The sequence below is a fragment of the Pleuronectes platessa genome, chromosome 2 (genome assembly GCF_947347685.1).
Source record: "Pleuronectes platessa chromosome 2, fPlePla1.1, whole genome shotgun sequence".
In the NCBI taxonomy this organism is placed as follows: Eukaryota; Metazoa; Chordata; class Actinopteri; order Pleuronectiformes; family Pleuronectidae; genus Pleuronectes; species Pleuronectes platessa.
Window position 1 is genome coordinate 9,166,227 of NC_070627.1, and position 27,798 is coordinate 9,194,024.

General features: G+C 40.9%; 1 protein-coding gene across 1 annotated transcript; it reads right to left on the reverse strand.

Annotated features, from left to right (window-relative positions):
* Positions 1 to 27,285, reverse strand: LOC128452962 (guanine nucleotide-binding protein G(s) subunit alpha). The gene is made up of 12 exons (XM_053435573.1): positions 25,651 to 27,285; positions 23,520 to 23,592; positions 20,305 to 20,359; positions 19,742 to 19,861; positions 13,667 to 13,764; positions 2,937 to 2,991; positions 2,659 to 2,732; positions 2,422 to 2,480; positions 2,105 to 2,225; positions 1,535 to 1,665; positions 1,083 to 1,150; positions 1 to 858 (listed from the first exon to the last, which is right to left on the reverse strand). Exons 1-12 carry the CDS (start codon positions 25,787 to 25,789, stop codon positions 712 to 714), a joined length of 1,140 nt encoding a protein of 379 aa, XP_053291548.1. The 5' UTR covers positions 25,790 to 27,285; the 3' UTR covers positions 1 to 711.
* Positions 27,286 to 27,798: the final 513 nt, after the last annotated feature.

Consider the following 27,798-nt stretch of genomic DNA (forward strand, 5'->3'; position numbering starts at 1 on the left):
TCTTCTTCTTCTTCTTCTTCCTGTCTCCTCCTGGATCGTCGTCAGCACGCGGTGAATAAACTACCTCTCTCTCAGGATGCATTATTGAATCCAGCCTCTGCCGACTGTTAAAAGCAGGAGGGCTTGGTATTAAAAGTGTGTGTGTGTGTGTGTGTGTGTGTGTGTGTGTGTGTGTGTGTGTGTGTGTGTGTGTGTGTCTCTGTGTGATATGAGACATTAAAACCTATTTAAGGGCTCTGAATGTCTAATGCTGTCGTGTGGGTGTGTGTGTACCTGCGAGTGTGTGTTCATATATCTGAGAGAGAGCGAGGGGGGGAGAGAGAGAGAGAGCTAAAAGGAGGAATAGCCTGCACAAAGATTCCAGTCTCGACCCTCTTTCATGGGTCGAAGTGTGGCTGAGTACAGGAATCAGTCCTGGATAATAGTCGATGAAACTGTTGTTGGTGAATCCATGAGAACAAAACATCTTTCCACGACGGGGTTCTTCTGAAACTGTGTATGGCGGCAGGAGTTGTATCGGGGTGGAGGGGGGGGGGGGGGGGCAGGCGGTCAGTCGCTTGCTTGTTCCCTCAGTCGTCTGGTGAAGTTGGTGGAGGTGGAGAGGGGGGGTGATTGGCTAACTGGTCATGTCGGTGGTGGCTGGGGTGTGGGGGGCTGGGGGAAGATAGGTAGGACGGTAGGTAAATAAGTCGCACGGGCGCCGCTTCCCCATCACAACAGCTCGTACTGCCGTAGGTGCATCCTCTGTATGATGTCGCGACAGTCATTGAAGACGCGGCGGATGTTTTCTGTGTCGACCGCGCAGGTGAAGTGGGGGTAACAGTAATGCCGGCCGTCCCCGCTGGCTGTGCTGATCCTCTGCAGGAGACACACAAGCAAAGAGAAGTTAACGTCAGATGAACTCCTCAACATGTCATCAACACCGCCCGTCAAGTTCCAAAGTTAAAACCCTTTTAACGTTGAAAATTAGGTCCAGTTTATCTTCACTGATTTTTTTACGAAATAAAAAGAAGGCAAATAAACTCATAAAAACATATAATGTACAAGGAAACAAACAAGTAGCCCATGAGGTGTGAACGTACCAGAAACTCGTCCCGGATAAAGTACTTTGCCCTTGTGACGCGAGGATCCTCCCCTGGCTCTGGTATTGCTGTTGGAAAACAAGAAATCTGGTCAGATCTAGGAGACTTTGCACAGTGTGGAGCATCAATGCAACTCAATAACAGAAACATATAGAAACACAAGCAGTTGGATAAAAACACAGGTAGTAAATGAAGTTGCGCCTCAGTCAGACGATCAAAAACATTTAATTTGAAGGTAAAAAAAAACAAAACTGAGAATGACCAACTATCTGAAGTAACTACTCAATGCACAGAAACAGTCTCTGTCTTTTAACTTTCAGACTATTTATATCATTGTTGTATTTTGAGTAAATCTAGCTCATTATCTGCACTGAACCATTTGAATAAAGCCGCTACACATCAAGATAAATGGATGTGTGTCGGACACACAGATATCAGCGTCAACCTCTCACCATCATCAGGTGTAGTGTAACGTGCAAACTCCGGGAAATACTCTTCAATCTTAGACTTCCCTGCCAAAACCTTCTCGGCGAGCAGGTCCTGCTTGTTCAGGAAGAGGATTACCGAGATGGTCCGTAGCCACCTGTCGGGGGGGAATGCAGAACGAGCTCAGAGTCAGATTTCTTTGCACGTTCATTTAAAAAGGACCGAAAAGATGTGACTTAGTGAAAAATTCTAAGCTGCAGAGCAATCAGTAACAGTCACATTTACATTAATTGTAAGTATGATTACGTTGATGGGGTAAAGTGTGTGTGTACAATTGCAATCACAGCATAGAGAGAGAATATAAAGAGGAAACAAAACTCCTCAATGCATTTTTGTTAACTTCTACTTTAACAGCAAAACACAGCATTACAGGGCACTTTACTGCTGTAATAAATGTATAGTAAATGTAGTGTGGGAACATAAGCGTGAATACTGTATGTATGTTTTTTTTTTAAAGCTTAATTTCCTCCTTTTGTCTAATAATAATTTGTTTCACTTTTTAATTTCCTACAAAATTCAGAAACAAAAGCTCTGACCTGTTGTTCCAGATGTTCTTGAAAAGGTTGAGGGCTTCCTGTAGTCTGTTGGTCTGATTGTCTTCTCTGATCACCATGTTGTAGCTGCTACTCGCCACCACAAAGATGATGGCTGTCACATCTGTATCGCACACACACAGACACACACACACACAACACACACGAAACAGAGGAGGGTTAACAACGACATACATTCCACAACTTTAAATAATCAGATGCACGCACAAGAAACAATCATCTCATGAAAAATAGAGAGTCAATCGTTATTTTTAAATAATTCATTTAAAAAAAACCTTTAGAAGAAACAAACATCCTACCGTTAAAACACTGGATCCATTTTCTACGCTCATCCCTCTGACCTCCAACATCAAACATACTGCGAGGACAGAGGAAGTTTAAAGTTTCATTTACACTGGTTGGAGACAAAGTATCCTGAAGATGTTTTGAGGGGAAGATGTGGTTAAACATGCTCTATTGTAAAATCTGTGTATCTTGCAAATTGTAAACATTGGTATGAAAGTTCTTTATCTGAAATGAATTTGATCTCATCTCACTGGAAATTGACTTTGTCTATTTGAAATCTCGTCTCGAAGATCCCGGATGTCAGAACTCGGCATCTCAACAGGTCCTGGGAAGAAAAACCGATAAGAGGAGAATAAGTTAAGGAATCACAAGAAGCACAAGAGAAGCTGGAACAAGTGTATTTTTTTATTTGACTTCATCGATTAAAGGATTTATTGTCTCAACACTACAGTGGGCAGATGCAGTCAGAGTTGTGTTAATGATACAGAGTGGTTCAGTATGAATGACTGCAGAAGTTTGAACATCTCACCTGATCAGTGGGTGTGTAGTCGCTCTGCCGGACAACATCGATCCTGTCTAAGAAGCTGCAAAACAAAAAAGGAAGAAAACCTCAGGTTACATCTCAGCTGCTGTAAAGTCAGCAACATAATAAACACAAAGAAACAACAATTTATAAAATATATTCACTATAACAGAGTAAACACATCTTTCTCTATTTGTCATGTTTTGCAATCAAAGCTAAAATATCATACAGGCTAAACTGCAGTGTAATGCTCTGTTAATATCCCACACACACAGAAAAATGGAGGATAAGGGTCTTTAAACGGCCACCAGGGGGCGTGTGTTCTAATTCACAGTGAGATCTGAGGCAGTCTGAGTCACCAGCACACCAGAGAAGCCTCATCAATGGAGCCGCTGTAGTAGTACTTGCAGAGAAGGAGAGAGGTGTGTGTGTGTGTGTGTGTGTGTGTGTGTGTGTGTGTCTCTGTGTGTGTGTGTAGGCCACCAGTGGCTTCAGATTAGCAGAGCTCCAACCCAAACGCGTGTTAATTATTCCAATGAACTGGCCTTCGTCGCTGTTGCTTTTCAAGGTGTGTGAGTCGCCCTGATGTTTTCATGATGACTGTCTCAGGGTCACCTGCTGCAGGCGTGTGCTGCAACAAGTCGGCGCTCACACAAACAGGCCTCGAGAAAGACGACACGGCTGCAGGCTACGGCTCCGTGAGCATCAGGCGGGGAAACATTTGTCTTGTGGCCAAAGAAGCTTGAGAATAGAGAATAAAACCAAATGACGAATAATCCCTCCTCCTCCATGTGGGCTCCTGACAAACATGGAGGTTTTTAAACGTCCCAGCTGTCCTCACAGTACTTTCAGATGTAAAGAAAAAAATAAAAAGAGTATGGAGGAATAAGAGCAGGAGGTGGTTGTGCTGCTGCGGCAGTGGAAAGAGGAGTGGTGCTACACTGGGAGGAATTTGGTGATTATCTTTGGGCCACAGAAGCAACTATCATAAGTGTCCCACTGGCCTGCATCGATCAGACCAGACAGACCAGAGCGCTGCAGGTTTTCTCCCACCACGGCTCCTCTGAAGGTTGAAGCAGCAGCACATTGGCCATAGGAAGCTCTATTGTGAAGTGAGAACAGTGTTAATATTATTACCTCTGCCAAGGATCTAATGTTTTCACCCTTGTTTGTTTGTGAGCAGGTTTACATAAAAACAGCTTGAAAGACTTCCACGAAACTTGCTGGGGGGATGTGACATGGGTCAGGAAAGAACCTTTTTAATTTTGATGTTGTTACGAATCAGGGGGCGAATCCAGGAATTTGTCTCACTTTCTATAACATATGTGATTTTTGCAAATTTCACTGTTTTCCTAAAGGATCTTAAAGTAAAAAAATCACAAATCAGGCACATTTAGGGAACTGATATTGGTATATGATTGGTTTAAAAGGACAGCTGGGCCTTAGTGGAGGGTATTACAAATTTATGAGCACAATCAATGCTAGTTAAGTATTGTGTAACTTTATCTGACTACAACTATTAAAAATTATATTTCTTTTTCTATAAAGTTTGGGGTTTTACAAGCTTAAATAGTTTCTGATGTAGACTCTGTCCCTGCTCACGTGTCTGCAAACACAGACACATTTCCCGGCCCGTGTCTGATACCTGCACGGACGTCTGCTTTGACGGATTCGCCTGCTCGCAGTTCTTACAACTAGAAAGGCAAGTCGCTCCCTAGTAGCTGCCTCTTGGGGCAAAGGTATGTAACCCCCTCTGAGATAACTAGGAATGTGGCAGGCAGGGGTGAAATGTGACAGGAGGGCTGCAGGTAGCACACTGAGAGAAACAGGGGGCTGGGTCCGCAGAGGGTACCGTACTCGACAGACAGAGACAGACAGGAAACAGACACTGACTCAGGGAAGAGGAGAGAGCGTCAGTATGAGACTCAAAGAGAAACCGAGTAGGACAAACAGCTCAGGGAACAAAGACAAGCCCATGTGCATATCTCCACTCAAACGCACACTGACACAAATATTCATATAAAAACACACAGGGACGTGACAAAGGAGCCAACCAGTCTGGTACCATCGGCTCTCTGCAGGGGCCGAGTGGATCAGCTGTTCCCACTCCACAGCCTCCTCGGCCATGGCAGCACAGCCACAGCCCTGCTCAGCCCAAGCTGCCTGTTTCTGCCCCGTGTCCACAGGTCAGAGCCTGCGAGGGTCTAACTACATCCCACCAAAACATCCCCATGCTGAGCTCCAAAATAAGAAAACAGGAATAATCAGGATGTGACAGAACCTAGACGCTGCAGCTCAGATGATGACAGAGTCAACATGGCTGCCACACAGAGACATCTGCCGAGGCCAAGTTTGTTTATCTACGGCTCTGGTCTGAGGCGTCGACACGTCCAGGACGAGCGCTGCTCAATTTTTAGTAGTTCTCTCTATTAATAGGAGAAGTGCCAATAATAACAGTGCCTAGTAACTTGAACTAAATAATAGTGGTGGCTGCCCCAGTAACAGAGAGGTCTGCGGTCTCATGTAGAACCTGTCAGGGTTATTCTGAGGTAGCAGACAGGCTGACTGAAACTCTGGAAATACACACAGGACACTTGTCTAGTGATGGAAATAACTCTGTATTTACTAGAAAAGATAAAGTGGTTATTTTAAACCTTTTGTTGCATTTGACTTTGGTTTGCATGTCCAACGATTGGGAGGAGCATAAATAAATAAGCAACAAAAAAAGCAACACAGTACATGTGTATTCTAAATCATCCATTTATTTAGTTTTGTGATAGGGTTGTTTTCATAATTCAGTTATTTATAAGTTATTGAGCCCGACTGATATGGATCTTTGGAAGCTGATAAATACAAAATACTATCAAACCCATAAAACAAGGGAATGTAAAAAAAAATTGATACTTTACAGATTAACCATAAACTTTATTCTAAAAATTATTAATAAAAACAAATTCCCACAAACCCGTCGAACATGAATTAATAAAATTCACAAAAATAGGATATTTTAAAACATTTAAACATAAAAAATGAATACATATCTTTTCATATTGCAATATAATGACGATAGATCTGTAAAAGGCTCATATTGGTCTATATTTCCGGGCAGCTTCATTATTTTGTTTTTTCTTTATTCATTATTTTAAAACAATAAAATTTAAAAAAAAAAAAAGGCTTTGAAAACTAGTTTAGCAATTTTCTTCATCTTCCCTATTTGCTACATCTTCGTCTCAGCAGCTCCCTCCAAGGATTGATCTGAAAACGCTTCCAGAAGCTCCACAAACACCAATTCAATTAGGCCCCCGTCGCACTTACAGTGAAGATAACAACTGAACCAACATGTATGTTAAACACTGGCCTACATCTACATCTCAACAACAGCAACAATAGCATCAAATTAATTCAGACTTAGATCTTCACATGCAGAGAACACAAGAGGCTTCAGCATCAACAGCAGCACACTGACCCAACACGGCTGATAATTATATTAACAGTACTCACGCGATGTATTTAGTTAAAGTGGCAGCAGCAAGACAAAGTATTACCCAGATCATGAGCTAGTTTACATCTTCTGATCTACACAGGATTAAGCAGCTCTGAACTACACACACTCACAGCTGGACTGGAAAATATCCTCGAATTATGAGCTTCGTTTACTGAGATTAGAAAACATCGTTAATAATCGGGTATCCTGGGCAGGAAGAAGAGGAGTTTCCCATTTCTGACCTTGGCCTTTACCCCTTTAATCTTAAAATTATGATGTTTATAATTGAATATTAACTTTGCAGGATACTATTAAAACTGTCTGGCCCGAGAGCATTAATCGTTAGAAGAGCTATTATTTATGACAACAAACCCAATAACGATATGTTTATGCTTTTGACAAGTTAATAACTATCAGAGTTTATGGTTTAAGCTTTAATGTGATGCAGACACAAAACATCTGGGGACCGTCGCCCGTCGCATCCCAGCAGCGACACACACATGCAAACATTCATTTGAGCTGGCCGACAGGATCAAGCCCTTAAATCTTTTTTTTATAAAATAATTTATTATTTCAGTCAAACTCTCATAACTTAGAAGCAGCAAGAAAATGTATCATGTTAATGTAAATAAACTTTTGCAACAGGTAAAAATGTGTAAATATAACCTGAGATATTGGTGGACAATCAATATTAAAAAAACTAGTTTAAAAAGTATGTTACTATCAGGCTACTAATGTTAATATAATAAGGATATTTACAGGGAATTAAAATAAGTGTATGTACTGTTGATTAATTTCATTATGATCTAAGACTACATTTAAAAATGTCCCAAAATGTAATGAAAAAACTGCTATGACTTCATATTTCTTACTTCATTTGGCATAAACTGTATCATCCCAAGGGCATAACTTGAACATTTTAACGTAAAACTCTGAGCAAACACTGACTCTTAAATCACTTATTTGTCAAAACCTGGATCCTGAACTCAAACTCTGCACAAGAGGAAAAGCTGAAATGCAGAGTCAAGTCAGAAAAGGGTTTTGGCGCTTCCTCAAAAGAGGGAGAAGATCGTGCACAGTCCACCGAGCCGAGCGATTACTGCTCCTTTGTACTTTCACATTGCAAGGCGACCAAACCAAAGGCTTCACCGGCCAATCCTTAATCAAACACACAGGCCTAAACAGACACACACACTCATACACACACACAGTCACACACACACACACACACAGTCACACACAGCACATCCACAGAGAAGGAAAGAGAGAAAGAGGAGGAAAGAAAAGAGAGAGAGGGCTGTGTCTGACATTACAGCGTCGCTCCAAAAATAGCTCCCTGGCGCCCTGGCCTCCAGCTCGGTTGTCATGGCGACAGAACCACAGGCACTATAAATAGACAATCGGCTCCAAATCTTGTGCGACTGGAGTGAGGCCAGAACGAGGGAGAGACAGACGGGGAGAGAAGAGAGGGAAGAAAGGGAAGACAGAAAGAAGGAGAGAGAGAGAGAATGACAGAGGAGAAAAGAAAGAGAAAGAATGACAGAAGAGGTGGAGAGCGGGCAACAAAGAGATACACAGAGAGAAATGCAGGGAATGAGAGTGGGAGAGAGAGAGAGAGAGAGAGAGAGAGAGAGAGAGAGAGAGAGAGAGAGAGAGAGAGAGAGAGAGGAGGAAGGAAAGAAAAGAAAGAACAAAGAATGAATTAAAGAAGTTAAGAATGAACAAAAAGAAGAACAAGAAAAAAAGAAAAGGGAATATATAAAGATTTAACCAATGAAAAGTCAGAAGGAAAGAGTGAAAGAATACCGTAAAACAAAAGAGAAAAGAAATACAGTTGATTATTAATGATAGAATGAGAAAACAAAATATATGCTTATTTTTTTATTTGAATATTTCCTTTATTAATCTTTATACCAGGAACATTTTGATTTAAAGATGTGTTGTTCTTGTACAATGTAAATATGTTTCTTCAATCTTGAATTCTGAAGAAGAAGGAAATTTGAGAACTTCATGCCCATAAGAAAAATGGGAAAGAAAGATTTTATGAAAGAGACAAAAATGAATAAATGAACAAAAAATGCAAAAAAGAAAAGAAAGGTCAGAAGGAAAACAAATGATCAGATAGAAATAAAGAAAGGAAAGACCGAAGAGTAAACCTGGTCCTGGGAGCAGTGGCCTGTTGAACAGCAGCTCAACACTGGGAGCGGCACAATCACTGAACACACACAGCGTTCACAAAATCACAACACAGTGACATGACGGCGGCCGAGCTGCTGCACACGAGCTCAAGTACCTGACTCACGCTACACATCAGCACCGATGTTACATCTCACCTGGATCAAACACCAGAATAAGTAATCACACAACGAGACCCCCCCCCCACATACACACCAAACCCCTTAAAAAGAAGTCCTTCTTTCTCGTTCTCCTCCTCCCCCTCTCTTCCCCCTCACTCCCTCATTCCTCGCGATGACTCAGAGACTCAATCCCAGCCATTTTCTGTCCCTGCAGAAACACCACTACACATCACAGAGAGGCAGAGAGGAGAGGGGGAGAGGGGGAGAGGGGGAGAAGGGGAGAAGGGGAGAGGGGGAGAGGGGGAGAGGGGGAGAGGATGTCACACCAAGGCACATTATCCCAGGGACAAGATTTCAAAGAATCGACTGGTGATGAATACGCCTCGGTCGGTGCCGGGCGACACTACACTCAATGCAAACACACACAGATACAGGACGTATGAAGTCGTTCGGTCACATTCCTCCGCCTGGACCTGGATATGAAGAGTAAGGGCAACTATGAACCCGCCACATCTGCTTAAGTGGTTTGAAGTCCTGGTTAAAAACTTGGTGCAAGGTTTAAAAAATCATAAACAGGCAACTCCTGAAGGCAACTAGAGTTTTTACTTTGACAGAGGTCACAGGTCCTGAGGTGAAGGAGAACTACTGGTTATTTTATTATTGGTTGAACTATTATATATATATATATATATATATATATGCAATGCTATCTTTTGAATCGCTACAGCTATAGTCAAGGCTGTGATGTAAACTGCCTTGCTTTAGGAAACTGTCAAAGCTGCACAAACAACTAGCTATCATCTATATTGCTTTTTAACTTTTCCTACTAAAAGTAAAGTAACTTCGGCCAATGGGGGTTTCCCATCACAACAATAGTGAAAAAGACCTAGTTTGATGACGTCATGAATCAGCATGGGATTTGTCTTCACCACAATTGCTGATGTAAATCCAACTGATGCAACTAGAGGGAGTGTTAATGTTGTGAATTAACGTTTAATTCACGTTAAGCAGCAATGAATAATCGGGATCAGTTCAAAATAAAGAAACAGTGGAAGGAAAAAACGCAGACTGGCTAACTAGCTAACTGGCTAGCTGTGTGTTTTTCCTGTGGACATTTTACACATCGCTCTAGCTGAACCAATCACAACAAGACACCACCACATAAACAAAGATGTATGAAGATCATTTTGTTCTTGATCCAGTCGTAGAAACTGACGTACACTGTGCCACGGTTTCAGTTCCTCAAACCCTCCCACTGGAGACAGTTGTAAAGGTGAAAAGGTCATAGACCGGCCCACTTCATACAATTTCACTCACTGTCTACAAAACCATAACCGTCTGCCACCAGCCGGCAACGTCTCATGACCGACTGGGCTCCTGACAAGTTCCCTTTGGGCCACGTGTTTGCATTTAGTTTTCTGTTTATTCCACATTCCACTAAACAGATGTCTCTCCTCTTAATATTCAAAGGAAAGTTCGACAATCTCATGTTCGTACTTTTTGTTTGTTTGTGATCTCAGAAGTGATTTACAACCGGGGAGGAACGTGTGAAAGTTGCAGGATCTCTGTGGGGATGAGACAACAAGAACCTGACAGACAGAACTCGTCTTCTGGGACAAAACAAACACTTCACCCCCGTCAGGGACACACGGGGGACGCTGTTCGGACTTGTATGTAAACTACCTACTGTTACAGCAACCTGCACATCCATTTGAAATCAACACATCCACATCTAATCAAGGACCAAAATGTCCTCACAAACAAAAACATAACAGCAGTCAGGAAGTGTGGATAAGAAACAGCAACAACAACAACAAAAACCCTCCATGCAGGAGTATGACGGAGCAGAAACACTCCCAGGGAAGCTACAGCGACTTCCTCCTCGTCGGAGACAACAAAGCATCACCAGCCTATCAGTTACTTCTCTCTTTTTATTCCTATCACGACATGAATCGGATGATATAATTAGATTTCTCCACCAGAAAAAGAAAAGAGAAAGAGCGAGGCGCGGACTATGTGGGGTGGCCCTGACTTTTTCCCGCGCTGATCGAGGGTTGACATTTTCATTTAATGCTAACAACCTTCATCAATAATGCTGAAGTTGCCTCCCTCCGAAACACACTCGCTCATTCTTTCTCCTTCTGCAGCCTGCCTGGGTTAAAAATAGCTCTCCCCTCTCTCTTTCTCTGCTTCTCCGTTTACATAAGCACACAGAGGGGGGAGGGGAGCACTTCCGGTCTGGCCACCCAGCCCAGCATCTGATCCATAACACTGGGGCTGCTGGGTGTGGGAGAGAGGAGAGGAGAGGAGAGGAGAGGAGAGGAGAGGCGAGGAGAGGACCCGCAATGCAGGGAAGCCCTCTCTTTCTCTCTTTCAATCTGTCTCTCCATTCCTTCCTCCTTCTGTCTCTCCATTTGCTTGTAACTGTCTGTCCACGATTGCATTTCTTACAAAGAAGGCTTCTCTTGATCATCTTAAAGAGATGGTTGACCCAAACCCATCTCCATCATCATACAGCACATCTCATACAGCAGCAACAAACACCTGTGGCCAAGCATGCAATATACAGACACTCATAAAGTCAGTCCACAGCTGGAAGTCATCATTGAGCCTTCGTTTTCATTATCAACTCATCTGACTTGATTCAAATTTGGTTTATAAAATGTCGGAAATCTCCAATCCAGTTTTTTAAAGTCCAATTTTTTTTAAACCTACAGCCCAAAACTGAAATATATCCATAGCTGCAGATAATTTGCAGCTATTGAGATGATCGTTATCAGTTTAATGTTTTCTATTTGAATGCATCACCTGGACATGTATATATGGGCTGGACATTTTGTTGAAAGTATAGGAAGAAATTTTAACCCTAAACATCATTTTGGGGTCAATCAACTTATCAATTACTGAATAACTGTATTTAATACAATTTTGAGATACTTTACATGAGTATATCACGTTTCACAAGAAATTATCCAAATTTTTATATCCACATACAAATACTAAATATTGCCAAGGATGGTTTCAGCTAGAATCCAAATGATGTATATTTTGTCATCATCATCCAATGTGTCGTGACACTGCCACTCAACAAGGGACCAACTGCGAATCCGTCCTGTAAGTGGACTAGAAACGAGTACAATTGAGAATGAGTACGCATCCATGGTGTTGGCAGTCGTCTGTGTCCATGTCCACAAGAGCGTTCAGTGGCTCAACCCTGAGGTTGGGAAACACTAAACTGCAGCTTCTCAAACAGCAGGATTTCCTTCCTTTCTCCACCATATAAGAATTAAATCAAAAAATAATCAGTGGATTTTTGATCATCTGAACACTTTTAGAGTACTTCCTCCACCACTGCATAAAGTCACTTGTACAGAAAACCAGACAACCTTACACGAGCATGTAGATGCAGCAGCACACACTGTACACAAACACACATGCACACATGGAAGAGAGTCAGCAAAGCCTCCACCCTCCAAGAGCCCCAGCTTCATGTGACCACTGCATGCCTCATAACAGAGGCCGGCCTGACCGAGATAAAGAGGCGGATAAGAATGGAAGACAGGATAGAAAAGAAGCGAAGGAGGGAGGAAAGAAAGACAGAATGGAGAGAGGGAAGGAGAGAGAGAGAAAGAGAGAAAGAAAGACATGTGTTCAGAACAGGGGGAGGGAGAAGAGCCAGACGGAGGAGGAGGTTCAGGAAGCTGAGGCTTTGGGGGGGGAAACTAAAATGTCTCAGCATGTGTGACAAATAATTTCGATACGCAAAACATTGGCAGTGAAACCATTCAGGACTGTGTGGAGCGAGGACATGGTCTGAGCTCGCTGTCACCGACAACACACACGAACCACGAGGCTAGTTTAGCAATACTGCTAACTAGCATGCAGCCCAATAGAAAAACACCAATGTATTGGTCAACACATAAAAGTGCAACCTTTGCTTCTGCTTCATACACAGAAGAACAATCGGCAAACAAGCCCCACAACATCTTAAAGGATAAGTCTGGAGACCGTTTTTCTTAAATCCAACTGAAATACCAAAACAAACACATACAATAAACTAATCAGGCCTTCGTTATGTAGCCATAATGATGACAATGCTAATGCTCAGCAGACGTTTACCATTTACCATCATAGTTTAGAGCTCTAGCATGCTAACGTTTGGCATTTGGCACCAAACACAATATGGAGCAGATATAAACCAAAGAATTGGACCATTTGTAACTTTTGATGAGATAAAAAAAAAAAAAACTCAAGGGAACACCACATTTATTAGAATCCTCTGGGGACCATGAAAGTCTGTAACTTATTGAATCCAAACAAAACCCAGGAAGGTGGTCGACAGATCGACAGACCAACATTACTTCATCCACAAAGCCACACGGCAAGTTTCCTCATTACGATGAACATGAGTTACGACTACGCACCAAACCCACAGCTGGAAATAGTCCCTAACAAATGCACTGTTTACTCATGTTTAAGCAACGTTAACTAAAAACTACAGTTCTCAGCGGTTTTAGATAGTTATTAAGCCATTTCAAAATAATGGAATTGTAACATTTCATGACTGCTTTTATAGGTTTCGTCGTATTGCCAGGGCCTAAGTGCCACATGGTGAAGAAATCTGAAATATAGAGTCAAACTAATGTAATGTTGGTTCTGGTGTTTTCAGGGGATTTGCTGACAATATAAAAAATACTCAACAGCGTATTTTATTTCAAGTAATGTGGGTTTTATTCCTCATTTGATGAACCAACGTCGAGACAGATTCTGACGAGGTCCAGTCGTTAGGACTTCTCGTCTGGGTGTCGTCAGTGTCGCCTCATGAACCTTGACACCTTGCACTCACATAAACCACATGGCAAAACACCCCGACACCTGCCAGCGCGCACGCTGAATGGTTGTGCCCTTAGAAGATATGTGTAATCCAAAGCGTGTGCATAGGAGGTGAGACTTACTACTGTGCACAGTCGATGAGCTGATATTCGTTGGACCTTTCCCAGCAGGCCCGCACGCCATCGTCCTGCCAGAGCATCTTTGTGTGGTCGTAAAACTCCTGGAGAGAGACAGAAGGATCCGGATCAACATTATACCACACCTACTAACAACCGTAAATCAGACTCTTGTACTGGCTCCGAAATAAAGATGTGATGGGACAGAAAGAAGGTTGAGGAAAGGTGCGGAGTGTGTGCGAGTAAAACAGGAATCTTTACAAGAAATAGCAGCTGTGAGTCTGAATGTGCCACCTTTCTTCTGATATATATCTTTATTATTTCTGGCCTTTGCAGAGAAGAGAGGATCTACTGATCCATCAACAGATATTCAGGTCACTAAATACAATGATCTTCTGTTTCCAGCTCCCCATTGATGCTTTTCTATATCACATATGATAGGAAACTAAAAATATGTGGGTTTTAGACTGTTAACAATGAATCAGGAAGCCAATGAGCAGATAAATCCATAATGAAAGTAATTATCAGTTGTAGCCCTAAAGAGAAGGGGAAGTTTGTTAGGTTATCAACTGTCCAGACTGCGGGAGCCGTACAAATGATCCCCTTTGAACATGTGACTCTGGCTTACGACCATATTTGTCGTCTGGGCCTCGACGGGTGAAAACATTTAAGGACGGATGGAAGGAGGCAGCGATATTCTGTGGATTAGTTTGGAGTTTAAGGCCGGAGTGGAGAGGAGCGGCAGCAGATGAGCGGGCTCCAACAGAGGCAGGAAATACAACAGTTCACCGAGTTCATGAAGAAACGGAGAGCTTTGTACTGAGACAGGGCTCGGCTGTCACTGGACGGGGGCCTATCTCCTCGCTGCGATCTCCACTTGATCACTTACAAATGCCGTCCGGCACAAATAAGCCATTATGAGCCACAGAGTTGAACTATCTTGAAAATACTTAATTCAGCCGAGAGTAAGGAGGATTTAGCGATTTCTACTACGTCAGTGACCGATATGAGTAAATGAATGGGACGGTGTTGTTGGCCAATAAATACATTAAGACATGTCGTTGAGTAGCTGCCTGTAATAAGCAGCAGAAATGATGGAACACAAAGAGTCTGGAGGATCGGTTGTTCCTTTCTTCAAGGTTTTTGTGTGAGATAACATAACGTACAAGTTGATGCTTTTAGTTGAAATCTAATTTTATCTGGTTTATCACTGTTCTTTAACTTTAGATTAACTTTAGATAGAGAGTAGATGTTTTGCTGGAATATGAGTTAGCACAGAGGGAATAAATTAACAGGCATACGGGCACTTGTTTTTACTTCCTGGAAGTGTTAATCGGTCATCAGAAAATCTAGTGGGGAATAATCAAATAATGACTTTTCCATTGTTCAGGCTGACAAGGAGCTTCTCAAAAGAAATACTGTTTGTGTCTTACATTAAATTAATAGAATATTTGGGAATTTTCGTTCACAAAACAACAGTCCAAAAAAAACACATTTACAGACATCAACTGATTTTCTTTACCAAATCAACCAACGATTAATTTTATACTGAAAATCATCATTAGTTGAAGCCCTAAGGACAATAATTCCTAATATTATCATTAATTAATAATGGAACATAGCTTGCACTTGGATAAACAGCAGAAAATTCATGGAAAAGTTTGGAATATTGTTCAACTTTTGTTAAAATCAAGTATTAAAAACTATTATTTAAACTAAGACCATTTCAAATAATTAATTAAAAAAAAACAAACAATCTTTTAAAAACCTTTTTACAGAATTTAAATTAAACCTGAAGAACCAGACAACAGAAAAGAGACTGTGACATAATGTGAGAACTGTTATTTTGAGTGCATAAAATATGAGTTGATTAATTGCTTAAGATCAGTGATTTTAAAAATCTATTTCATGGTAAATGTAATATAATGTTATATATTTTTGAGTTTTGGACAGTTTATTTAATAAAAATGTCATATTAAAAATGTAAGTAACTCTTAATCCAAGCCCAACAGTCGAATCTATAGTTATATTAAACATGCTTTATATTTAATAATCCCAAAGTAGCAAAAAATAAATTAAGTTAAATTATAGTGTATTATATGAAACTGAGTGTATAAATAAGCTGTCTAAGTAAGAATTGTTTAAAGTTTCACATACAACTCTAAAGGACAAGCTACTTGTAATTAACTGATCAACAATTTAAAGAGAAAAAAAAATCTATAATTAACCATATACATACATTGATACGACAGAAAGACGCTGTCATGTAAACTTTTATATTGAGTTATGTATTCTTCCTACGTTCAGAAACCATGTGATTTAAATTTCACAGAATTAGGTTGAGGAAAGGGTTTTCTGAACGATCCACCAGGTGTAATCAGAAAACAACATATCTCTATGTTATTTAAATAAAAGTATAAGGATACATTGATGTCATATGATGAATCAGTCGCGACAATGACCGTATAAAGATCAGGTCATCTGTGACTAACTAGATTAAGTTCAGCTTTTCAGAAAGTTGAAAGGTGACATTTACATTTTAAAGTCCCATATTTTCCAGTATTTAGCCGTTAATGAGTGTATATCCCAGAAAGGCTATTTGGTACGTATTAGGAGGGACATTGATAAAGTACAGTTTTAAACATTTTTAAGTACACCCTCATTATTTTATCCAAGTTTCAAGGAGAAGTTCAACAAAATTTGTAGTAGCCGAGTTAAAAATAGTTACATCAACATTCATCATAGATTCCTAGAAAGCCTATGAAACCAAGACTTTAAAATTATAGGTAGCATGCTAATCCAAAACTGAGGAATTTCCAGTTCCGCTGAAAACTACATTTAAGGAATTAAAAAAACTGCATAAATTCTTATTTTTTCCTTTTAAACCAATATAACAAGCAGTCATTCACAACTAGGTATCAAAATATATTTTTATCAGCTAAGCTCTATTTCACCTGCAGCCAAAATCTACTTCAGATTATTTTAAAACAGACAAGCACAGTTTCATCTGATGTCGTTAATCACATTATGAATAAGATGACACCAATTCTAAAAGTATTTTAGAGTAGTTCATTTTGCATGAGGAAAAATCTGCAGTAGGCATGAACGGGCTTTGATTTCTAAAATCACATTTGTGTATATCGGTTTTTAAGTGAATTTGGAAATAGTGTCTCTTTTTTGTGGAATTCCAAGTGATTTTGTAAACATCTTAAAAGAAGTGCATTTTAAAATGTCCTTCAAATTCACTACAAAAAACTAAAATTCAAGACGGAAAAAACTACATTTCAAATAATTAGTACAGTATGCTGCAGTATGCGGAGGGTCAGGAGATTTGTCTTTATATACACACACAACATCTACAGCCTGGAAGAGTGAATCTTCATCAAAATGATTTTTGGTCCTATGAAGTATGTAAATTCAAAGGTTTTTAAGGAGAGCAGACGTCATCACAGTTTGTGGAGTAAGAGCAGGGAAGCTGAGGACAGGTGAGGATGGCAGAAATCAGTCTGCCGGGACTGAAAGGGCCTGAGTAACTGTTTTAGTTTTTTTATCTCGCAAAAAGACATGCTCAATTTTATTATTAATATATCCTGAAAAACACTTTTGTTGAATACTAACTAGGAGGCTAATGATTAGACACGAAGCTTGAAAAGAAATTAGAAGCGACTGTGGAGATTCAAGCCAGGCTTTGTGCTCATTCTCCCTCCCTCTCTCTCTCTCTCTCTCTTCCACTCCTGCTGAAGGCAGCGTCAACCAGTCCAACTGGTTTCCAGTAGGCCCCGAGGCCATGAGCGGCGGAGTGGGAGGAGGAGGAGGAGAATGGTGGAGGAGTCAGATGAGAGGATGAGCCTATCAGATATTTTTCTCTACTCTATTCTACAGCCGGCCGCTCACTTCTACGGCCAGAATCTATGAAGCTGAAGCCAAACGTTGTGTCTGTGAGACTGGGGCGTATCGTTGATGTACTTCAGCTTAACACCAATGTTTAAACCTGTTCGAGGCTCCACTACCCCCCCATGAGAAAAGACCAAATTCAGTACCAGATCAAGGGTCGAGTGTTGGTCTCCCCCCCCCCCCCCCCCCCCCCCCGAAAAGACCCTGCAGGACCTCATTGGAAGTCTGGTGAGTGACAGCCTGAGGCAAGGGTCGGCTTGAGACAGGCCTGCGTAATAAATTTGCCATGACGTAGCAGAGACGATATCAGGAGACTTCCTTTTGCTTACACACAAATACACAGACTGTTCCCTGGAAACTCAGCGGCTAGAGACAAATCTAGCTGGTAGAAAAAAAATGCCCCGTGTTATCACTGAAGCCGTCGCATTGGAAAAACACCGGGACAGAGTTTCCTCCTCATCTGCGTCACTTTTCCCGCATCAGAAAAAAATTACAATACTGATGAACAACTTAAGTAATAACACACCTTTTCGGTTAATTACTGTTTTAGATGCATTAAAGTAAATATATAATTTCCCAACTTTCACAATGTTTGATTAAAGTTTTTTTTTATTTTCATAATCTTTCTTGAGAAAATGTTATGATTTTCTAAAAAAAAAAAAAATGCCAATAAATCCAAAAAGTGACTTTAAGATCTCAACTATAATTTAAATCAACAAATCAACAATGAGTTTATGACAAGAAAGATATGTGATTATGTGACTTCAAAAAGATTTTAAATACCTGCAATATCTTTGTTTAAGCATTGAATTAATCATGTATGATCTTTCATTGATATACTGAACATGAGGTACTTTGAAGATGAGTTGGAAGTAATTCATTTTTAATATTGATTATCCTGCAGAATCATTTCTCAATTAATCCACAGGACTCCTTCCATAATTTTTAAAGAGCAACTTCACATTTCTGCAAATTGTTCTCAGGAAACCAGATTCTGTGCCTCCAGATTACAGATCTTTGTCCCTGCAGTGTTAAGCCTCCGATGTTACCTTCCTGACAGTCTAAAACAGGATTATAAATTCTTTGATCGTCTGTGATGTTTTAAAACAGTACAAATGCGCCAGGAAGACGTCAGTAAATGAATAAATAAGTATCTGGTGCAGCGCAGGGACCTGCAGCCGCTGCCTGACAGGTCACTGGGAGCAGCCGGCGGCTCAGGGGGAATCCCTCTGAGCCGCTGTGTTTCTGCAGGACAGGTCCCTCTGGACACATTTAGGGTTATTACAGACAATCAGTGTTAATGGGCGCTCTGGATCTCTCAGGTGAGAGCCTCATTCAATTGACGGCCTCCCAAGCGGGAGCACACCTGCTAATTACTGAATCGGAGCACAAACGCACCATCAGGCGGATTCATACAGGCTGCTGAACGAGGTACCTCACTCACCTATAGAGAACCTACACCTGCAGGCTCCAGCTGACTGACATTAAATGCAGTTATGATCAATACTTAAAACTAATTTAACACCAAAACACTGAATAAGAATGTACTGAAGAATTAAGTGTGCTTAAATGAAGCTCACTTTATCAGCTGGAAACCTTAAAGAAGGAAATAAGTACAAACCATGATGTAATTTAGATTTGCAACTTTTGAAAGTCCATTTTTGGAAATGGAAAAAAGATTAGGCCTGCAGCTAATTTAAAAAGACTTTCACTATCAATGTATCTGTATATTATTGTCAAGATGAATCATTTGGCTGATGCCAGTAGCAATTTTTCTTATTCTTTGTCTTATTTTTTCTAACCAAGGATATTTTAGTTTGAAAACCCGAAAATATTAACATTTATAAAGGAACCAAGGAACTTTAGCCTTTTTTTGTTTTAGAATAAATAGATCATTAGAAATTTTGCAGATCAAGTCTTAGTCAATTGAAAAAACTGCACAAATTGCAGGACCAGTTAATCCCCAAATAAACACGCTATATGTTTTGCTTGCTTGGTCAATTCATTATAAACTGTCTCTGGTGAAAAGATGCAAAAGACGTGAGGACAGAACACTTTCATAGACGTCCAGGTGACATCAGACCGAAAGCAGCTGTTAAAGTATATATGAAGTAGAAAGGAGGAGAAAACAAGCTGCTATCGAAGTCAGAGAGTCAACACATGGAAGGAAAACAAAGTGCCACTTACTTTAGAAAACTCAAAATCCTTCTGGTTTGCTTGGTGCATGACATATTTGATTTGGCTTTTGTTTGCAGGACAGGCTAACTGGCATGGCGGTGTGAGCGTAGTCATGGCGGCCACGATCGTCTGTATGGAGAGGACAGACGCAGAAAATGTTATACGACAATAAACAGAAAAAAAAACACAGTGTACAACAGGGGGAATAATCATCCTTTTTACATTTACACTACGAGAGTGAGGAGCTTCAAGTGCTGCTCAGGTTCATTTCTCAATATCTTAAAATCAGTTGTTAAGTTAAACTCTATTTGCTGCGTAAAAACATCAGAATTAGCTTATTGTGACTCTGGCTTTTATTCTGAGAGATTAATTTATATGTACAAGTAATTGTTTGATTAAATGATTAACACACTATTACACAGATTTTATACATTTAGTCTTATTATTCACTGATCTGAGCAGGAAACTATCAAATCTCTTTATCATTGCTGTCACCATGGTGGGAAAACGTGTAAAAAACAGTTAAACAAAATCTCAGACATTAGACTTTATCATTGAAAATGGTTTCTTACCTCTATAGCTTCTTTAATGTTGTTTTTAATATCATGAATTTTCTGTTTTTTCTCCCTGTGAAGAACAAAGAAAAGTTTGAGTCATTTTTTAACACAAAACAATTTGGACATCATTCACTGCGAGTATTGTTTAACACTTTCCTTAAGTTCTAATTAAAACATTGAATATTTCCAAAATATGGCTCCACAGAGATTAGTGAAAAAAAACTTTCCTAAACTTGGCAGAGATATATCCGCTGTAAATCCAAGTATGGATAATGTACAGGATCTGTTGCTTTCACGAGAAAAACTGCTTTTAAATTATTCCAAAATAATGGCAAAGAAATGTTTTCTTTGATAGTTAAGTAGGTTTGGTTGGAATGTGCGATGTATAATAAACTTCTCCAGCTTCTCTTTGTCAGACTGGAGATAAATGTTCCAGATGCACAGATAACTTTGTTTTTGCTGCAAGCTCTGAGTTTGTGCACTTCTTGATGCCAAATGAGAACAACAGAACTCGTCTTCATTCTGTCTATGTGAAGACAAACTGAGTTTCAGCATCACCACATGAGGCCCAGTTGTGGACTTCACTGATACCAGCGGTGAAGGTTTAAAGTCACACAGGTCTTTCAGGACACGGAGCTGCAGATTGTAACAGTTCAATTTTGACTATTGAATCTCAGGTTTGATATCGAAGTTCCCAAAAATGAATTAACCTCGGAGCTGTTTACAGAGTCAGGCAGCTGCATGGTGTCATTTCTTTGAAGAGCAACAGGTTACAAAGTATAACATCCACATATGGGTCTTTAAGTCAATTCTCTTCACATTACAGCAACAGTGCAGAGACTGAAATCAAACCTGTAATACCCATGTTCAGTAGAGGGACTTCAAAGTAAAAGCATGGAGGAATAACTTTTGATAATAAATATGTTTTTGCCGATGCGACTTTGCTGAAAATGTGACAGTGTCAGCATCACAGCCTGCTGCTGTAACCGAGACATTACCCTGACTAAGGATGTTTAAGAGGACGACTTTGAAATGCTTTTTAGATATCCTAACTGGACGATTCCCTCCGTGTTAAACATGAATCGTTTTAAACAAACAATGAAAGTGAAAGTAAAATAAGTGATTACTGGAGCTTTAAGAACGATAAGTAATTTATCATTCAAAAAAGGTTTCTCATTCAGAACATGAATAGTCAAATAAATAAATCATTTAGAACTTGAATAAAAGGAAATAAATATTCTGTATTGTTTATTCTGAAAATGAAGTGTTCATATCATCAAACACAAATGCAGATACTGATATTGAGGCGCACATCGCCTGATGTTATCGATCAAACCATAAATCTGTCAGGCTGTGGAGTTGATCTGAAAAAACAGATCAACTGGCAAAGGACGACATATGCGTCTGAATTCCTTAGTGTGACAACTTGCTTTCCTCCTCGGTCTTATGTTATAGTGAATTTAATATATGGGGGTTTTGGACGGCTGAACATACAAACAAGAAAGATGAGAAACATTGTCAGAGGGGACAGGAGGTTTGAACTCTAAAGATGGGTCTGCTTCACTCTCTGCTCCTTTACTTCACTCAGATCGATGGCAGCTCAACCAAAGACAGAAAGACTACATTCCTCACACTAGAACCCCCCCCCCCCCCGCACCCAAAACAAAAAACAAAACAAAAAGGTAACACCCACTTGCCACACCGATCTTGTTTCACCTCAACCCTACAGCTCCTCTCACTCTTTTCTCTTAACCCCCTGCTATGACTGTAGTGTCACCCCTCATCATCTCCTCCTGTCCTCATCTTCCTCACTCTCCCAGCACCTTGCACAGACTGGCACTGGCCTGCACCCAGAGGGGAAACCCAGTAAGGTTACCCCCCCACCCCCCCTGGACCACAGAGAGCAACAAACCCCAGAGGCTAAACGCGACCGGGGCGTCGCAGCCGACTATGGATTTGTCATAACTCCAAAGCGTCTGAGTCTGTGAGGAGCATCTGTTTGACATGTCCCAAAAATAAGCACATGATGATGCTCCTACTCCAAAAGCCCTTTCTAGGAAACAGATGATGAAGAATAGAAAAATGTGACTTTTGTTTCCATTGCATCAACGTGGGATTGAGTTTTTGGAAATTCACAAGACAGGGTGGCTTGAAAACACCCGGAGCAATGTTTCCATAAAACCTGAAACAGATAAAGCATTCTTCTTGCGTCACGCAACTTTGAGTATTACGTTTGACTCCATCCTCTTCCTCAGACCATAGTGATAGTGGACGGTTTAATACAGTAACAGGAGTCCGCCCCTAACATGCCCACGAAACAAAAATATATAAATATACACTGGTATGGAAATCAGTTTCATCCTAGAAATCTCTCAGAGTTCAAAATGAGTTTTCATATCAGTACTCAGTTGGATTACATATCAACTCAGAAAAGTGGGAGAGATATAATTTCTCTACTTCCTGACTGAAGGACGACAGCTGCTAATTGACATTGTATTGTCAAAGGACACATGAATACACATTATCTGCTTTGTGTTTGAACAGAACAACTAAAGCCAGCTCCAGAAGCCGCTCTATTATCCCTATAATGTGCTCCATTAAGAGAGACACTTAATTCACAAGAGCAACTTGTACTGAAACAACCTGGTTCATCATATGCTTCAGTTTGTCCTACCAACAGTCCAAAATCCAAAATTTACTATGACATCAACTCAATAAATATGATATAAACAAACTAAGAAAACACAAACTTCATATGTGAGAAGATGGAAACACAGAATATTATAATTTCTGCCTAAAACAAATAAATACATGTCAAATTATAAAATTGTTTGTCAGAATATTTGCCGATTCATTTTCATTTATTGGCAACAAATTGTTTCAGCTGTATTTTGTACAAACTAAATCTTGTATCTTGATTATTTGCAGGATGATAATATTTTCCTGAGTTTATATCTTCTGAAAATCACTCTGTTGAGGTTGTTTCCTGAGGATTTTGTTCACTAAAGTTCCACATCGTTGACAATGAACTTCCCCCCCTCACTTCTCTCACTCGTGCAGCTGAGGGAAGTGCACAGGGAACTGCTGAGCATCTCTCAAAATCTAAATGCACAAATAATTCTTCTCAGAACGACTAAGATTTTCATATCTGATCCTGTCAAAATGAGTCTGTTGAGTGAATCACATGTGCTGTGGGTGTGTGGAGGTTCCGGCGTGTGACTGACACTTACTCTGCATTGAAGCCATTGACATGCAGTATTCGCATCTGTTTGACTATCGTGCTTTTCCCGGATTCACCGGCCCCTGAAAGCAAAAAAAGGACACACAGATGAGACAAAAGAGGTTTACAACTGTAAAACTCAAAAATAGCATACGAAAAATCCATGTGAAACTGGTGAATAATGGTTGGAAACATGTCACTGGATTCTCTGGTCTCTTGGAGGAGAAGCTACTTTGATGGAAGATCAGAGAAGAAGATGACTTAGAGAGCAACAAACTTGATGCTTCAGATTTCCTCCGTCAGGGCTCTGTTTCTAACTAAAACTACGGAGGTCCTGGTTGAAGGAGCAGCACCCACACTGTCCCGCACCTAAACTCCCCGTCCCTTCAAGGTGAGCCATGTTATACAAAAGCAACACTGCTGGGGACGAAAAAGGACGACGAGAAATGAGGCAATCAAAGCACCGGCTGTGGCTCGATGGTTCTTATCTGAGACGGAACATAACCATGTATATTTACTCAGGTACTGTGTTTACTTATAATACGTCTTGTCTGCATTTAAGAAGGAAATGGTCATGTTTACTTCACTTCATTTATTTAACAAATGCACTTACTAGTTATTTTCCCATTAATATTTTATACAAAAATATCCTAATGATATTGAACATGGTTTCCAAACTCTATGGCTTGTGACCTCTTACAAAAAAAGCTGTATCTAGTTTCAGATGTTTATGAATTATCTGCAGTTCCACCAAAGAGACGTTCCCCCTTGAGATGGTTTCATTAAATAACTGTTTTCATATAAAAAGGTGATTTTTTTTTCCGTTATCCATTATCCAAAAGAGAGGACACCAGAAACTTCCAAATGAAAGAAATACTAACTTTTTTTGACACAATACTCATCTTATGATCCCCTAGATATATTTGATATTAAATATTATATACAATATATTTTTTTGCATACAGGAAATTAAATGTTACTTTTACATTGTAGTCTTTTTGTGGCCTTATTTTTCAAATTTAAAGTGTGTTTTGCGAATAATAGTTGCTTGTTTAGGTTGGAGGCAGAGTACACTTGACCACATGCTGTACTTGTTGGCACATTGTCTGAAATACAGATTGATCTGTAGAACGCATGGCATCACGGCTGAGTAGACAAAGAATCGGCCTAACTGGAAGACAATGTTTTGGGTGAAAGAGAAAAAGTCTAAATTCTGAGCACTCTGAAAATGAGAGGAGCCAGGCCATAACTATACCTAACCCAAATACTAGGAGCTAGCTCAGCTACAGGCCTGATATTTACAATATGAGCGTGAGTGCTCGAATCTAGGATCAATTTCAGATTAGAATGAATGGGACAGTCATTCAAGGGAAGCTAGTAATCCTAATAGTAATCCTAATTTGCAATCCGTACGTACTCCAGGGGGCTTTGAAGAATACCCGGTTTTAGCAGGTTCATGTTATAGCGTGAAACGAGGGGCCTCAATAATGAAGCTACAAAAGAGCATTATGAATTGGAAAAAAAATTGAAGCGGTTTCAAAGATTGATGAGAGAATATCCATTTCAAGAGTGCCTGGTCTGGAGAGGATTATGCAAAAGGTGAGACTTAAAAGAGAGCATCACACATGAAGTCTATAAGCCTGAATGACTCAAGGTGAAGGCATCCGGCATCTGAACCGCTCCTGCAAACACATCACAATTTCTGCAGTTTGCATGTGTGGAGACAAAGAAACTACAATGCAAAACGCCTATCGGTGGCCTCCCAGCCTCTGCATGGTGCCTGTGAGTCTATCTGCCTCTGCCTGTCCACCATCTCTCACATGTTCAGTAGCCTCGCTCCATAATGACCCATGAACGCAGGGTGACAGGCCCTGGTTTCCAGCCGTCCTGCTTCGAGACACTGTGTGAACCAGTTGGTGTAGTGACTTCACGTCGTTGCATCATTCATTGTTGCTTCGCTGTTAAAGGCCGAGGAAGTTTTCATTCAACATTTGTTTTAAAGGACGAGTACGATCGGTAACAATGGCGATAACATGTGGATAAACGGGTGATAATAGATATTATTATTGTGTTATTTTAGTGGGTGCAGCAATTCAGACAAACACACACACATATAAATGAGGAAATTGCACAAAACCTACCTAGTAGTAGTAGCCGGTGAGTCGCCCGGTATATCTGTTTGTCTTTTTGGAGCTGCTTCTCTATCTTTTTGTTGGCTTCCCTCTGTGCCTTCTCCTCATTTCGTTGGTCTTCGGTCTTACTATTGCCAAGACAGCCCATCTTCCCAACAAACCCAGTGACAGGTTCAGGGGGGAGGCAGGGTGGGTGGGTGGTTGGTTGGTTGGGTGGTTGGGTGCAGGAAGGGAGGGTGAGGGTGTTGATCAGAGGAAGAAGTGGATCCTAAATTCCTAGACTGGCCCAGCAGAGGAACACCTGGCTCAAAATGGGTGACATTTATGTTGCCAGATGCAGACGAGACAGATGTAAACCTGTTAGTAGGTAGGAGACGCTGGGGGCCCCAGCAGGCGTTTGGCACAGTATGGATGGATGGATGGATGGATGTGGCTATTTACTGGCAATGAATCAACCAGAGATCAGTCAGAGATGAGCAGAGCAACGATGCCGCCCTCACAGACGCTTGATTCCTGTGTTTTTCACTGTAAATCCGCAATGAAGTCATCAACACTGATACGAGAGTGGCTGTGAAATTTCCAGCCTGGCGATGCACATGAATGAAGGTCGGCGGTCCCCAGTTTCCTTTCGAGCCAAACGGTGGCTTCTTCTTCTTCTTCTTCTTTCTTTAAATCTATTTATTTCTACGCTTTTTATAGTTAATTTTCTCAGCAAATGTCTCCTCCTGTGCCCATCTTCAGCAGATTCCTCACACTGCCATTCATTTCCACTCTCAACCCAAACGCTATTTTTTCCTCCACCTTTTTTATTTGTTCCTTTAGATATATAATTTTTTTTTTTAGGTTGTTATTTGTACGGGATTCTTTTCAATCGGTGCTGATCAAAGCACATCAAATGTCAAATAGGGGGGAAATAAAAAATAAATATTTCCTCTTAAAATGACGGCATGTGAATCATCAGGCTACACCGGGGCTTCGTTCTCTAACGCCAATCCTGCACATTATACACCTTCTTTCTTTTTAGGGTGGTGGGGGGGGTAGGTTGTTTGCAACCTTATCAATAATATCCGGTTTTTTAGCCGATGTCAAAATGATTTCCTCCCCCCGTCAACAGATGCTAGCGCTCGCCTGTTCGGAAGGGTTTGACCGGACCCACGGAAAAAGGCCCCTTCTCCGTCCTTCTTCTCCCCGTAACGTTAATTTGTATTTCTCCTCACATCGGGGAAGCTTCTCCGGACGAGCTCAGGCGGGTCTCTCTCTCTTCTGGCAGCTGGACGTCCTTGAATAAAAACGCCCCAAAAAAAAAAAAAAAATCCAGGTGATCTTCGTGGAAAAATCCGCCGCTATTTGCCCGTTTGGCGCAGGTACAGCTCGCTGTCAAGTCTCTCGGCTCCTTGTATTCCCTTTGAATCCGTGTGGCAGTATTACGGCTACATGTGCATGATACATGGACGTACCGCGGTGTTTTCAATCACTGGTCCGGCGGCGACACGCTCATCTTCGCACCGCCGAGAGGCCGCGTCCGCTCCGATCAACCGCCCGGGGAAACCACAGACGCTCGCTCGCCGCTTCGCTCTGAATTATTGTTGCCCCCGTTTTTCTCTGAGAATCGCACATTGAGATAGATAGCGCCGAGGAGGTGGGGTGGGGCAAACGGCTCTCACGGAACCCTGGGAACGAAGAACGCTGGTCAAGTTTTCCGGGACGACAAATTCGGTTTCCGGTTTGAACTTTCACAATGTAACGCCCTCTCTCTCTCTCTCTCTCTCTCTCTCTCTCTCTCTCTCTCTCTCTCTCTCTCTCTCTCTCTCACACATATGAGTCCCACTATGGGGAAATATTACAGTAACAAGAGTCAAAAATAGGCATCTCTACGTAATAATAAGTAACATGCAATACTTTGTATCTATCTAACTCGCCCACCCCCAAAAAAATAATCTCTCTCTCCTCTCTCCCCTCTTTTCCACCCATCTCTCCTCTCCAACCCATTTTTGTCCGCTCACCCTAAATGGTCGAGGCAGACTGCCGCCCGCATTGAATCTGGTTTAGTTAGAGGATTCTTTCAGTTAATGAAGGAGTTTTTCTCTCCAAGGTCACCAACATGATTGGTCATTGTGGGAACTGTTGTGTTTGTCTAAAATTGTTGAGGTCTTGACT

Coding starts and splice junctions, on each gene's coding strand:
- LOC128452962 (XM_053435573.1), bottom strand. CDS start 25,789: ATGGGCTGTCTTGGCAATAGTAAGACCGAAGACCAACGAAATGAGGAG. Junction 19,862..20,304: donor ACATTAAAGAAGCTATAGAG/GTAAGAAACCAT, acceptor CTCTCCATACAG/ACGATCGTGGCCGCCATGAC. Junction 13,765..19,741: donor AGGATTTTGAGTTTTCTAAA/GTAAGTGGCACT, acceptor GTCTCTCTCCAG/GAGTTTTACGACCACACAAA.